This window comes from Mobula hypostoma, chromosome 19 (genome assembly GCF_963921235.1).
Source record: "Mobula hypostoma chromosome 19, sMobHyp1.1, whole genome shotgun sequence".
Classification (NCBI taxonomy): domain Eukaryota; kingdom Metazoa; phylum Chordata; class Chondrichthyes; order Myliobatiformes; family Myliobatidae; genus Mobula; species Mobula hypostoma.
The window spans coordinates 38609232-38624642 of record NC_086115.1 but is presented as its reverse complement, the minus strand read 5'-3'; the positions used below and the strand labels follow the sequence as shown (position 1 = coordinate 38624642).

Here is a 15411-nt window from a genome sequence, read left to right as displayed (position 1 = left end):
TACATCCATACAAATTTGTAAGATTCTTTGGTGACGTGCCAAATCTCCTCAAGCTCCAAGCGAATTAGATCTGCTGCCAAGCCTGCTTTGTGATTGCATTAATGTATTGGGTCCACGATATATCCTTTGAGATGTTAATACCCAAGAATTTAGTTTTATATGATTTCCACTGCTGGGCCCTCATTGAAGAGTGGTGCACATTCTCCAAACTCCCCCTTCTACAATCCGTTCCTCAGTCTTGCTGACATTGAGTACGAGTTTGTTGTGAGAGCACCCTGCCAGCCAACCTGTCTCACTTCACTACCATCTGAGATTCTGCCAACAGCAATAATGAATTTCTAGATGGCATTTGAGTTGTGCTTAGCCACAGGTTCATGAGTGTAGAGAGAGTAGAGCAGTGGGCTAAGCACGTAACCTTGAGGTGCACCTGTGTTGATAGTGAGAAAATATTATAGATTTGCACTCACTGTGGTTTCCTAATAACAAAGTCGAGAATCTTGTTGCAAAGGAAGGTACAGAGGCCTAGGTTTTGAAGGCTGGTTATCAGGATTGACAGAATGATGGCATTGACTGCTAAGCTGTAATCAGTAAGCTACAGCCTGATGTATGTCTTGAATTTTTCTGGGTGGGGCTGATTTATTAAAATACTATTTTATTTTTTGTTAGTTTATAGTTTGCTCATAAATGGTGAATTGTAGGATAATGTAAATATTTATTGTGATAGTGGTTATCCCATTAATGGAACTTGGTCTGGAGCTTATTCCTGATATAAGTGATTTTTTTAGTTTTGTGAGCGTTATCATTACTGATCAGTCAACAAATAAATATATCAACAGTAATTTCACCAGGTGAAGTTGTGGAGTATAGTGTATCTGCTGTTCACACTGAAAGTTCAATTTCCATGTTTGTCACTATTCCAAGTAATCAGCATTGTATTTTCTAAAATACAGATCAGATAACACTACACAGAATACCTACTGCTCATCTCCTTCACTTTCCTGCAAATGTGGTGTTTTTTTATTGGCCAATGTGAATTTCCTGAACACAAAGTATTTACTGGTGGAGTATTTCCTTAAGTATCTACTAGTGGAGTAAGTTAGCTGTTTGTGCTTTCGTTCCCAGAAGCTATGAATTAATTAATCTGCTTAAGATACTAGTGACATCATATTTGGAATACTAAGAGTGACCAAGCAGTTTCTCCATTATGAGGCATTTAGAAGTTGAAGTTTTTTTTAAATGAAAGCTCAAGGAAGATAGTCAGCTTCCTAATGTGGTGCTGACACACTTCCAACCTGAGAGTTATTATTAGCATAATATTATGCAGAGGATGACACATTTATAAGTGTCAGTGGGCACAAATAGAATTGAGGAAGAATATTGTAGAAATTAGGAGAGTGAATGGTGATTTTGGAATCTGAGATTAGCCATTCACGTGGCACAGTTTTAACAGAATTAAACTGGATATTTCTAGACTCTTTCAAGTACTGTGGTTTGATATTTAATATTCTGTCTTTTTGCTTGTTTTTTTTTGTTTACATAATTTTTTTTAGTGCATTGGGTGTTTGATGCGTTCTTTAAACAGGTTCCATGATGTTTCTTTGTTTCATGGCTGACTGGGAAGAAGAATCTCAGGGTTGTATACTGCATACATACTTTGAATTTTTGAATCTCTTGACAGTATTTTCTGCTCCTGTTCTTGTATAGTACTGTGTTTATTCCGAACATTTTGTGTCATATACTCATCTTCAATATCAGTTTGCGTCTGAATTTTCAAAATTCATCCTCAACTTTCAAGGACTGTGCAACTCATGTTCTCAGTTATTTTGTCTGTATTTGGACAGTTTGTCATCTTTAGCCCATTGGTTGTTTGATGGCCTTGTGCATAGTTTTTCTTTGATTCTGCTGTATTCCTTTGTTCCATTTGTGAATGCCTGCAAGAAAATAAATCTCAGGATATTATGTGGTGACATATACATACTTTAATAATAAATTTATTTTGAACTTTGTATTTTCTAGATAATTCTAGATGAAACAGACTGGGGGGAAAAACAATATTCTGTTAGATTGTAGCATACTACCTCTCTATGTAAATATAATGACTCTTGGGTAGTCCTAGTTTTGCAGCAGAAAAGCAGGCCTTACTTATCCATACTAACTTGTCTATTTTAGCTAGTCGTAGTTTCCCATATTTGGTCCAGATCTCTCCAAGCCTTTCCTATCCATGTACCTGTCTAAATGCATTTTAAACATTACAGTTGAACCTACCTTTACCAGTTCCTGTGTCAGCTTTTGCGACATACCCACCACCTTCTTTATAGTTTTGTCCCTTGAATCCCTTTTAAATATTCCCCTTCTCACCTTGAATCTGTGCCCTCTGGTCTGCAAACTGAAGATGTTACAGGTGTGCAGTGGAAGAAATTAATTATATTCTCAAAGCCTCTTGGCGGACTGTGGGGTATTGGGGAGAGTGTTACATCCCCATCAACACATGAGAATTGCTATCTCCTTTACCACTCAAAATTGGAAGAAAACACTTAGAAAGGAACACAGAACCTCAAGTTCAGACAGTTGGACTAAGGGGGTGAGGTGGCTTTGGTGGTTTAAAAAAATGAAATAATATCTTTAGAAAGAGGTGACATAGGATTAGAAAATGTACAATCCTTGAGGATAGAATTGGAGAACTGCATAGTTTTAAAAAAAAAGACTGTGATGGGAGTTATATACAGGCCTCCGAATAGTAGGCAGGCTGAAGGGTACAAATTACGGTGGGAGATAGAAAAGGCATGCAAAAAGGGTAGTGGTTATAGGAATTTTAAAGTGCAGGTAGATTGGGTGGGAAGTCAGGTTTGTGCTGCGTGCGAAGAGAAGTAATTTGTAAAGTGCCTATGAGATGGCCTTTTGGAGGATCTTGTGGTTGAGCCCACTAGGGAAATGGGAATTCTGGATTGCATGTTGTGTAATGAACCATATTTGATTAGGGTTCTTAAGTTAAGGAGCCCTTAGGCACTGATCCTAATATGATTAGAACTCACCCTGTAGTTTGAGAGGGAGAAGTTAAATTGATAACACAATTAATACATTAAAGATACAATTGAGTAAAGAAACTACAAAGGCATGAGAAAGAGTTGGCCAAAGCTGATGAGGAAAGGACACTAGAGGGATGACAGTAGAACAGCAATGGCTGGAGTTTCTGAGAGTAATTCAGCAGATCTGTTCATCCCGAAGGAGAAGCATCTTAAAGGGAGGATGAGGCAACCTTGGCTGACAAGGGAAGTGAGAGACAGCATGAAAGCAAAAGAGAGGATGTACACTTTAGCAAAACCCAACAGAAAACAACTAAAAAGCAATAAGAAATGATAAGATGAAATATAAAGGTAAGCTGGTTAATTATATAAGATACCCAAATTTTTTCAGATATCTAAAGAGTAAAAGAGAAGTGAGAGTGGATGCTAGACCACGAAAATAACACTGGAGAAGTGAATGGGGAACAAAGAAATTGGGGCGAGCTTTTTTTTTGTGGGTCAGCCTTCACTATGCATGCCAGAAATTTGAATGTCAGGGCAGAAGTGAATGTCGTTGCTGTTACGAAAGAGAAGGTACTTGGGAGTCTGAATGGTCTGGAGGTAGATAAGCCACCTTGACCAGATGGACTTGCACTCCAGGGTTTAGAAAGGGGTAGTTGAAGAGATAGTGGGGGCATTAATAGTGATCTTCCAAGAATCGCAACTTCTGGGGTGGTTCCCGAGGACCGACTGTCACTCCAATCTTTAAGGAGAAAGTGAGGCAAAGGACTGGAAGTTGTAGGCCAGTTAGCCTGACTTCAATGGTTTGCAAGATGAGAGTTGAATATTAAAAATATTTCAGGCTACTTGGAAGTACGTGATAAAATAAGCCAAAGTCAGCATGTTTCCTTAAGGGGAAATGTTGCCTGACAAACCTGTTGGAATTCTTTAAGGAAATAAGAAGCCAATAGACAAAAGAGAGTTAGTGCATTTTGTATACTTGGATTTTCAAAATTGACTCGATTATTTACTATATATCTATAGAAAGATAATTGATGATGCAGTAGATTGATTATTGTAAGGTATAGATAGGGCCATAAAATCACAATATATCATTGATTAATTATCATTTAATTGTCATTGTTGGAAGGCCATTGAATATAGCATTTATTCTATTAATGGAGTCCTCACACAATTAAACAGTGGTCCTAAATTGTGTGAAGCTGAGAACCTTGGTGTCATATTTGACTTAAGAGATGAGCATTTGCTAATAATTTATCCTTCCCCTTGGTTGAAGATGAATTGCTTCCATTCCAATTTTGAGGTGCCTGCAGATTCTGCCACAGCTGGAGCAGAAGATGCTTGATGGTAGGCAAATTTTTGGAGACAATTGCTCACCTCACTGTTTACATTTGCTCCTGACAACTCAATCCAGAGTCTGACATAACAATGGGCCAGGGTTTTCAATGTGATTATGCTGTTTATCTTTCCTAGCAAGGCATCGATAATCCCATGAATTGTCTTCTTTTCTTCACCTTGTAATCTCGTCGTGGTATAGTTTGGAAAAGAGTGGTGTTTTAGATGTCTGGTAATATAACCTGCCCATTGAAACAGGCTATGTCTGATTAGGACCTCAGTGCTGAGGATGTTGAATTGGGAGAGGTGCACTATTTGATTTGCTTATCCTGAGGATGAATTTGGAAGATCTTGGTAAGGTATGTCTGAGGTATAAGTATGAACTCTTCTATCTGTTAGAGCAGATGAAACCTTGGTTTGTACCTTTTTACTTTTTTTCCAAATGCAAGGCTCTTCTGGTTCCCCTTGCATCCTTTCTTAACCCCTTTTTTTTCTTTCCCACCTAATCCCACCCCTAAAACTTCCCATGTCCAATCTTCTACTCAACTTTAAATTGTCATCTTAAATCTATGCTCAGATTTTTAATTTGTTCTGTCTTATCTATCGTGCATTTATACATTTGCTTTGACAGTATTTCACTTTTTTGAAATCTGTCTTGGCTTTATTTTCAAGAATGACTTCACCATCCCATTTTAAACCTCATCATTCCACCTTTCCCTGCCTGCAATCTTTTGGATCCTTTCACTTTTTGTAGCTCTGTATATGCTCTTTCAGATCTGGTTTGTATTATGCTCCTTTTGATGAATCTGTGCTTTTAGCTCCTTTGGCACTAAGATCTGAAATCTTTCCTTCTCTCCCTTACTATCACCCTACCAAACTCACTCTGTTTTAAGATGCTCATTACAATAGAACTCTTTAATCTAGCATTTGATCATCTCACACATCTCTTAAGTTTCTGTCAAATTTTTGTTTGATCTAACTCTTGAGAAATTTGGTAATGTAAATTAGTTTCCACAAAACTCATGATACCATTGTGGGGGTGAACAGTTTTGAATTGCACTGCTTAGAGCTCATATTTTAAAAAAATACTTTGGCTATTCATCTTCTGGTGTTAGCTGTGAATTTGCTTTAAGAATGTAGCTTTCAGAATGTGGATATAATGCATAGTGTGTGTAATATAAAATTCCATTCAGTAATGTGACAGGGCTAGGAACAGAGGTTGCAGCTTGGATTAGTGGAAGTGCAAGTGACAATGAATGGAGTTGAATTCATTATTTACAGTCACTACCTCTTTAGTTGTCAGTTTATTATCAAAGCAAAAAGTTTGAATTGTTTGCCTGAAAATGTACCTGTTTTTTGCCAAATGGGCAATTATCGGGTTGGTGGGGAGAGAGAGGGAAAACAAATTTTCAGCCCAACTAGTGACTGGTTTTGATAATATCCTTGTAAATAGGAAACAATAGTAAAATTAGTTGTATACAAGAGGAATAAACATTTCCAGAGAATATTACTTACTTTTGTTTCAATGGAAAGTGTGGCAATCATTCCTGTTAGGGTATCAATTTTTGGAGTTATTTTAAAATAAGAGCAAAAATAGTTCACATCAGCAAAAGGAAGTACTTCTGTTGATCAGAAGGGGATTGTACTAGTACATAAATGAACCAGAGAAATGCAGGAGGTATGACATTGAAGTCTCCATTAACAATAATATAGAGAACATATGTTTCTCTTCCCCCTCCCCCCATAGCAATTATATCTTTAAAGACTAAAACTCAATAACCTGCGTAATCACAATCATAGAATTGCTCTGACATGGCAGCAGATCACTCAGTAAGTCCGTGCCTGCTCTCCTGTGGCTATTTAGCTGTATCCCATAGCCTTGCAGCTGAATTTCCTTCGAGTTTATATTCAATTCTCTCCAAAAAGCCTTTTGCAATTCTCCTATTTGTTAGCATTATGGACAGTAGGTTTCAAACCATTATCACTGCATGTTCTAAAGCAAAAATATAATCCCCCTTCCCACCATTTATTGTCATTTCCCCATCACTTTGAATCTGTATCTATTAGTACTTGAACCCTTCATTTCCCATCAGATTTTGTTTGTCCAATGATCTTGCAAACTGTTGCCTGATATCCTCTCAATCATAAGAATTGAAGTTGGATGATTATATGATTTGATTAGGAACGTGATGATAGCTAAATTTAATACTAATATTTAGCAAACTGCTGCTCCAATATGTGAGCACTTTGTGAAAACAGACTTTTTAATAAACATGTGAAGTTCTGCAGATGCTGAAAATGAAGAGTAACACACAAAATGCTGGAGCGACTCAGAATCAAGGGTCTCCGCCTGAAACATCAGCTTTTTATTCCTCTTCATGGTTGCTTTTTTGATGTTGCCCATGGGATGTGATGAATTGTATGGTCATCGTTTTGTTTGGAAACTTGGTAATCTTCAAAGCCATTTATAATTAATTTTATTATTTTAAAACCATTAACAGCGACATTTTAAATTGGTTTATTATAGTCACGTTTACAGAGGTGTGGTGGAAAAACTTGCCTTGCATGCTGTTCATGCAGATCATTAGAGCAGTGCATTGAGGTAGTTCAAGGAAAATCAAGAACAGAACACAGAATGAAATGTTATAGTTGCAGCGAAGGTGCGGTGCAGGTAGATAATAAAGTGCAAGGTCATAACAGGGTAGATTGTGAGCTTGAGTCCATCTTTTCGTACTAGGGGACTGTTTAAAAGATGTTGTCTTTGAGACTGGTAGTATGTGCTTTCAGGCTGGTGTATCTTCCACCCAGTGGGAGGAAGGAAGAAGAGAGAATATCTGGGGTGGGTGCAGTCTTTGTTTGTTCTTATCTCCACTTTAGTAAAGCAGTCAACATAAGCAGAGTCCATGGAGAGGTGGCTGCTTTCTGTGATGAGCTGAGCTGTGTCCACAACTTGGCAGATTCTTGCAGTCGTGGGCAGAGCAATTGTACCAAGCCATGGTGGATCAGGATGGGATATCTTTCTTTGTATTTGTTTTTTATTATGTGCTGTGTCATATTACGTGGCAATCATAGTCTTTCCATGACCATGATTGTTCTTGGCAAATTTTTCTACAGAATTGTTTTCCCATTGCCTTCTATTGAGCAATGTCTTTACAAGATGGATGACCCCAGCTATTATCAGTACTCTTCAGAGATTGTCTGCCTGGAGTCAGTGGTCGCATTACTAGGGCTTGTGATGTGCACCAGCTGCTCATACAACCATCCACCGCCTGCTCCTTTGGCTTCATGTGACTCTGATCGGGTGTGGGGGGGGGGTTTCTAAGTGGGTGCTACACCTTGCCCAAGGAGCACCTTGCACCTCCTTTGATAGACACTTGTCTCCACCCCAATACCCACTTCTTTGCAGTAAGATTATGAAAATTGTGTGTTGATCAAGAGCCAAGTAAAATTGGTAATTGATAACAAGCTTAAAAAGTCTTAGATCATTACAATGTTTGCAATAAATATTGGAGTTTGTTACAATCTTCATCACATTAAGGAAGAAAATAATCTAATTTAATGCTTTTACCCAGGAAATGTAATTGGTAAATGAGTTTACTTTTTGCCATCAAGGTAATTTAACAAAGCTCTTTATTCATCCCATTGTTCTTGCTCTATTTCTCTGCTCTTAATTGTCAAATTTGGTATATTGGTTTTGTTACTTTAATGTGATAAATAATGCTTTCTAATGTATAAATTTAGAGATGAGTAACTTCAAGTAGTTTAATTTTATTAATCAGCAGGTATTTAAATAGACTTTTGCATTGCAGTCTGAATGCAAAATAGTAAGGTTATGGGTTCAAATCCCATTCATGAATCTTCACGATTAAAGATTGTTTAATGTCATTTCCTGTACACAAGTGTAAGAAGAATTAAATAATTGTTGCTCCAAATCAGATGCAGCACAAAAAACACAAAAGATAGAATTAAACATGCAAAATATAAATGCATAAGATACATTGATTCATATTAACCATGATATAACCTTCGCTAAATCACAGCACAGTTCATAATGACCAATCAACTTACTAACCGTTGTACGTCTTTAGATTGTGGGAGGAAACCAATACTTTCCACAGGGATGTGCGGGCTCCTTACAGATGACATCGGAATTGAACTCCGAACTCCCATGCCCCGAGAGCTGTAATAGTGTCGTGCTAACCAGTACGCTACCTTGGTGCCTAGTTAGTGAGTGAAGATGTTGATATTTGGGGAAAGTAACTGTTTTTGAATCTGGTGCTCCTGGTGTGGATGCTATGCGGCCTCCTCCCTGATGCGAGTGAGATGGACAGGTACAAAGTTGAAGTTGACAGTGATTGAAGATGATTTTCAGATGAGATGTTAAGCCAATGCTCCATCCGTACCCTCAAGTAAATATAAAGGATTGCGTGCAAGTATGGAGAGAAGCTTTCCCTTGTATTCTGGATAGTATTTGTCCTTATTATATTGTCATATTTTCACTGTCTTATACATCAGAAACCACTGATAATATTTTAGAGGTTGAGAGCATCCAGAGACCAAAAATGGTACAACTAATTTTTTCAGTGGTTCTCCTGATTTATTTTGTCATTGAAATTGCAGGTGTTCATTTTAAAGTATGTATGCAGTATAGCCGCAAAACAAAGAAACAACATGCTACAGTTCAGAGAGAAACAGCACCCCACCAACATGACATTAATCTCCCTTCCCCTGTATGAAACACAACAAAAACATTGACTCCTAAACCCACTCCCTCCACAAGAAACCCAACAAGAACATTGACCCCCATATCCCCTCCCCCCACACATAAAATGAGAAAGAGTGGCGAAAACACAGAATATAAAACCATAAGATTGGGGTGGGGGTGGAATCTGTAGTCCAAAACCATACTCAGAAACCCGCCGATAAGGGGGGTGCTGTTGTGGTCTGGCGTACTGACCTCTACCTTGCCGAGGCACAGTGACAACTCGCGGATACCTCCTCTTATTTATCCCTCGATCATGACCCCACTAAGGAGCACCAGGCCATTGTCTCCCACACCATCACCGACTTTATCTGCTCAGGGGATCTCCCATCCACTGCTACCAACCTTATAGTTCCCACACCTCGCACTTCCCGTTTCTACCTCCTACCCAAGATCCACAAACCTGCCTGTCCTGGCCGACCTATTGTCTCAGCTTGCTCCTGCCCCACCGAACTCGTTTCTGCATACCTCGACACGGTTTTATCCCCCCTTGTTCAATCCCTTCTGACCTATGTTCGTGACACTTCTCACGCTCTAAACTTTTCGATGATTTTAAGTTCCCTGGCCCCCACCACTTTATTTTCACCATGGATGTCCAGTCCCTATATACTTCTATCCCCCATCAGGAAGGTCTCAAAGCTCTACGCTTCTTTTTGGATTCCAGACTTAATCAGTTCCCCTCCACCACCACTCTGCTTCGTCTAGCGGAATTAGTCCTTACTCTTAATAATTTCTCCTTTGGCTCCTCCCACTTCCTCCAAACTAAAGGTGTAGCTATGGGCACCCGTATGGGTCCTAGCTATGCCTGCCTTTTTGTTGGCTTTGTGGAACAATCTATGTTCCATGCCTATTCTGGTATCTGTCCCCCACTTTTCCTTCGCTACATTGACGACTGCATTGGCGCTGCTTCCTGCACGCATGCAGAACTCGTTGACTTTATTAACTTTGCCTCTAACTTTCACCCTGCCCTCAAGTTTACCTGGTCCATTTCCGACACCTCCCTCCCCTTTCTAGATCTTTCTGTCTCTATCTCTGGAGACAGCTTATCCACTGATGTCTACTATAAACCTACTGACTCTCACAGCTATCTGGACTATTCCTCTTCTCACCCTGTCTCTTGCAAAAACGCCATCCCCTTCTCGCAATTCCTCCGTCTCCGCCGCATCTGCTCTCAGGATGAGGTTTTTCATTCTAGGACGAGGGAGATGTCTTCCTTTTTTAAAGAAAGGGGCTTCCCTTCCTCCACTATCAACTCTGCTCTTAAACGCATCTCCCCCATTTCACGTACATCTGCTCTCACTCCATCCTCCCGCCACCCCACTAGGAATAGGGTTCCCCTGGTCCTCGCCTACCACTCCACCAGCCTCTGGGTCCAACATATTATTCTCCGTAACTTCGCCACCTCCAACGGGATCCCACCACTAAGCACATCTTTCCCTCCCCCACTCTCTGCATTCCGCAGGGATCGCTCCCTATGCCACTCCCTTGTCCATTCGTCCCCCCCATCCCTCCCCACTGATCTCCCTCCTGGCACTTATCCGTGTAAGCGGAACAAGTGCTACACATGCCCTTACACTTCCTCCCTTACCACCATTCAGGGCCCCAAACAGTCCTTCCAGGTCAGGCATCACTTCACCTGTGAGTCGGCTGGGGTGATATACTGCGTCCGGTGCTCTCGATGTGGCCTTTTATATATTGGCGAGACCCAACGCAGACTAGGAGACCGCTTTGCTGAACATCTACGCTCTGTCCGCCAGAGAAAGCAGGATCTCCCAGTGGCCACACATTTTAATTCCACATCCCATTCCCATTCTGACATGTCTATCCACGGCCTCCTCTACTGTAAAGATGAAGCCACACTCAGGTTGGAGGAACAACACCTTATATTCCGTCTGGGTAGCCTCCAACCTGATGGCATGAACATCGACTTCTCTAACTTACGCTAATGCCCCACCTCCCCCTTGTACCCCATCTGTTACTTATCTTTATACACACATTCTTTCTCTCACTCCTTTTTCTCCCTCTGTCCCTCTGAATATACCCCTTGCCCATCCTCTGGGTCCCCCCCCCCCCACCTCCTTGTCTTTCTTCCCGGACCTCCTGTCCCATGATCCTCTCATATCCCCTTTGCCAATCACCTGTCCAGCTCTTGGCTCCATCCCTCCCCCTCCTGTCTTCTCCTATCATTTTGGATCTCCCCCTCCCCCTCCAACTTTCAAATCCCTTACTCACTCTTCCTTCAGTTAGTCCTGACGAAGGGTCTCGGCCTGAAACGTCGACTGCACCTCTTCCTAGAGATGCTGCCTGGCCTGCTGCGTTCACCAGCAACTTTTATGTGTGTTGCTCAGAAACCCCAGTAATATTCACAGGCATTATCGAAAGGGCGAGACTTCAGGCACAGCAATAGGCCACACAGGCTTCCTCTTCGGCAGCAGAGCAATCCCATCAGCAATCAGAAGGCCATCAGTTCTCGTCCTCCACATTTTTCTCGATGTTTCAACCTTCCTCGTTAATCAGTGAATATTAAAAGCTATAATCGACGAAACTGAGTCGAGCATTGGCTGGTGCCCCATCTTCGTTTCTTTCCTCAAGGTTCGCGCTCACATTTTAAGATTATTGTGTAGCCAGTGAGTACTTAAGCATCAGAGCTTTCTGGATGCCAAAAAAAAAACATTCTTTCATGGAGAATTGAAATTTGTATTACTGTAGTCTGCAAATAGTACCATTGTAATTGTTGAGAAACTGCATTGCCATTATGTCTGGTATTGTAACAAACAGTAAATTTTGGAAGTTTCTATTGCCTACAGCTCTGTAACTCCAACGGTCATTAGCTAGTTGTTTCTCCTTCTGTATGATTCCTCAACATGCATGAGGGAGCAGTTCCTTAGCAAACACATTATATTTAGGTATGTTAATATTATGCCAATATTATGTGTTGGCAATGACATCAAATATTTTATTGAAATTCCCATTATTTTGTCAAGGTCAGAGATGTAGTAATATTTCCTGTATCTGAACAATTTTCATGTCTATTTCTCATGAAAACAGACATAAGGATCTGCTTTAGGATGATTGGGAAATATCTACCATATATTTAAGTTTTGCACAAGGCATCCTGCAAAAATAAAACCTGGACAGACTGTATGAACACTGTCTTTTGTTCTCCATGCATGTGAATATACGGCAGAGAAAAATACATTAGCAATATTGATTGCTACTTGTGAACCTGTCTAGAAAAGAGGCTCAAGTTACCATGAAATATTAAGTTCTGTTTTCACAAGAGGCTTTACCTAGCAGGGTTTTTCCTGTTTCAGTTTATCTGCCTACTGATCTAATTCACTGTTTTATCAAGGTCATATTGTATTCAATACAAGAAAATAGAAAATTCTGCAAGAAGCAGAACTCTTGGGTTGAAATGGCATCACGTAGTCCATATGCAAGTGATTTCTTTTTAATTCTACACCATTCCCAGACTCTGAAAGTGGGAGATGACCACGGTGAAGCATTATCACAGTATGTTTCACTACTTAGATCTTACTGGAGTCAGTTTTACTTGAGGCACAATGGGAGTTAATTGGAACTTTTTATCACACATTTCCTTAAGAACATTCAGAATTATGAATTTCTAATTTAGTAGGTTTAATGAACAGAGAGATGAAAGAGACTGCAGGTGTTGGGGGATATCAGTTGATTAAGTAACATCTATGGAGGCAAAAATGATAGTTGAAGTTTTGGCTTGAGAGTATAAAGAAGAAATAGCCCTTAAGAGAAGAATGAGTCGGATGACTGAGGTGGGCTGGTAGGCAATAAGTGGAACCTGCTTAGGGAGATGATGGGCAGCTTGAGCCAATTGTGGGAGAAGGCACCTTGGAGTTGGAAGACAGATTGGGAGAGACCAAAGGGGGCAAATGGAGTTGGGTGGGGGGGGGTAGAGGTAGAGACAGAAGCTGATAAATGATGTGTAGAAACATGAGGCTGGAGATGGTAGAATTTAATATGTAGGGAAGATAGATGGAAACTGATAAGGGAGGAAAGGATGGTAGATGGAGCCAATTGGAAAGGGAGACCACCGCATATTCCACTTCGGTAGTCTCCCACGGTTATGAAGACTAAACTCTTACATTCTCTGTATTCCTTGGTGTCTCCTTCATTTTCCCATCACTTCTCCATGTCATCTAGTTTTGTTCCCTCCACCTGGTCCCATCCGCATATCACCACCACACTATACTTGGTTCTCCGATCTTCTCCCCCATCACCTGCCTCACCTTTGTCCCTTTGCTGCCAGATCCACTGGCTTCCTCGAGCAGTTTATTTTTTTGTGATATGAACATTTTGTGCAGCTTGTTTAAAGTCTTATGTATAGTTGTCCATAGGTAAACCTGTGAACCAAGTGATGAGCAATAATCCACTTTATATGTAGGAGAAAAAAATAGAAATCAAGATTATTATGCTTTTTTAAAAAAATAAAGGTACTGTACAGAGTATTTAAATATTTGGGTAGACAGGGCTCCATATGTGGCAGGTCATGTCTAACCAACCTTAGAATTTTTCAAGGAGATTACCAAAAAGGTTCATAAAGGAAAGGTGGTGGGCATTGTCGATGTGAACGTCATCATGACCTTTTACAAAAGTCCCACATGGGACGCTGATCCAGAAAGTTAAGCCTCTTGGCATTCAGGACGGAGTAGTCAGTTAGAATTAACTTTGATTAGTAGGAGAAGCCAGAGTGTGGTTGTCTCTCTGACTGGAATCCTGCGTCTAGTGGTGTGCCACAGGGATTGCTGCTGGGTCCATTGTTTTTTTATAATCTATATTAATAATTTGCATGATAATGTGGTAAACTGGATCATTAAATTTGCAGATGACTCCAATATTAGGGGTATAGTGGATGTCGAGAAAGGCTGTGAAAACCTGGAAAGTGATTTGGACTAACTGGGAAAATGGGCTGAAAAATAGCAGATGGAATTTAATGCAGACAAGTGTGCGATGTTGCACTTGGGGAGACTAAACCAGGGTAAGACTTGAACATTGAAGGGCACTGAAGTGTGAGATAGAACAAAGGGACTTGGGGATACAAATCCATAATTCCTTGAAAGTGGTGTCACAGAAAGATAAGGTTATAAAGAGCACTTTTGGCACATTGGTCTTCATAAATCAGAGTATTGTGTACTTTAGGATGTTATGTTAATGGTGGTGAGGCCGAATTTGGGGTATTGTATGCAGTTCTGGTCGCCTACCTACAGAAAAGATATCAATTATCGAAAGAACACTGAGAAGTTTTAAAAGAAGCTTTAAAAGGTCTTCAAGACCAGAGTTATAGAGAAAGATTGAAAAGATTAGGACTTTAGTCAGTTGGGGTGGTGGGGGTGGAATGCATCTTTATTGAGGTACAAAAAATTACGAGGGGTGTAGATAAGCTGAATGCTTGCAGGCTTTCTCACTCTGAGATTGAGACTAGAACTAGAAGTTACAGGCTTGCTTGTGTGTGTGTGTGTGTGTGTGTGTGTGTGAAATGACCTGCCAGCAGAAATGGTAGATGCAAGTTAAGTTGTTACATTTGATATGTACGTGGATGAGAGGTGTATGAAGGGCTATGATCTGGGTGCAGGTAAATGGGTCAAGGCAGAAGATCAAGTGAGCATGGACAAGATGGGCTGAAAGGACTATTTCTGTGTTGTAGTACTCTGATTTTGAAGTTTGTAGTTTTACTTCTTGATCATCTTTATAATTTCAGACTGTTGCTGTTAGAAAACTATCTTTGGCTCAGTTTGGTGACACTGGAATTTTTGTTTTCATTTTAGGAGTTGTTGGGTGTGTTTTGCCACAGATGAAGATGATCGGACAGCAGAATGGGTGAGACCCTGCAAGTGCAGGGGCTCCACTAAATGGGTTCATCAAGCTTGTCTACAACGATGGGTAGATGAGAAGCAAAGGGGCAACAGTACAGCCAGAGTGGCTTGTCCACAGTGCAATGCTGAATATTTAATTGTCTTTACAAAACTAGGTAAGGTAAATAAAGACAATAAATCCCCATGGCAGAGTAATCATAAATTTGATATTTTTGTTATATGCATCATTATCTGCAACATGCATGAATAAAACTTCAAGGTGATAATGGAAAAGTTTAGATTTAATTAAAAGAGAGCCTTCATTACCATTTTTATGTAAAAAATTAACTGCTGCTCTGCTAACCTTCATCATCTTCCAACCTCTGCATAAATAAGAATTATTAACTTGCTATTTGCATGGTAATGTAAATATAGCTACCCAATTTGTTTGAACTTTAGGAGA

The 15411-nt window shown here is 40.1% G+C and overlaps 1 protein-coding gene across 2 annotated transcripts in view; it reads left to right on the top strand.

Moving 5' to 3' along the window:
* The window catches only part of marchf5 (membrane-associated ring finger (C3HC4) 5), a 78596-nt gene that overhangs the window by 7816 nt on the left and 55369 nt on the right, over nucleotides 1-15411 (top strand). For both annotated transcript variants that reach the window (XM_063071730.1, XM_063071729.1), the window contains exon 2: nucleotides 14922-15124. In XM_063071730.1, coding sequence (XP_062927800.1) covers nucleotides 14922-15124 — 203 coding nt within the window. The remainder of the gene's footprint in view (nucleotides 1-14921; nucleotides 15125-15411) is intronic.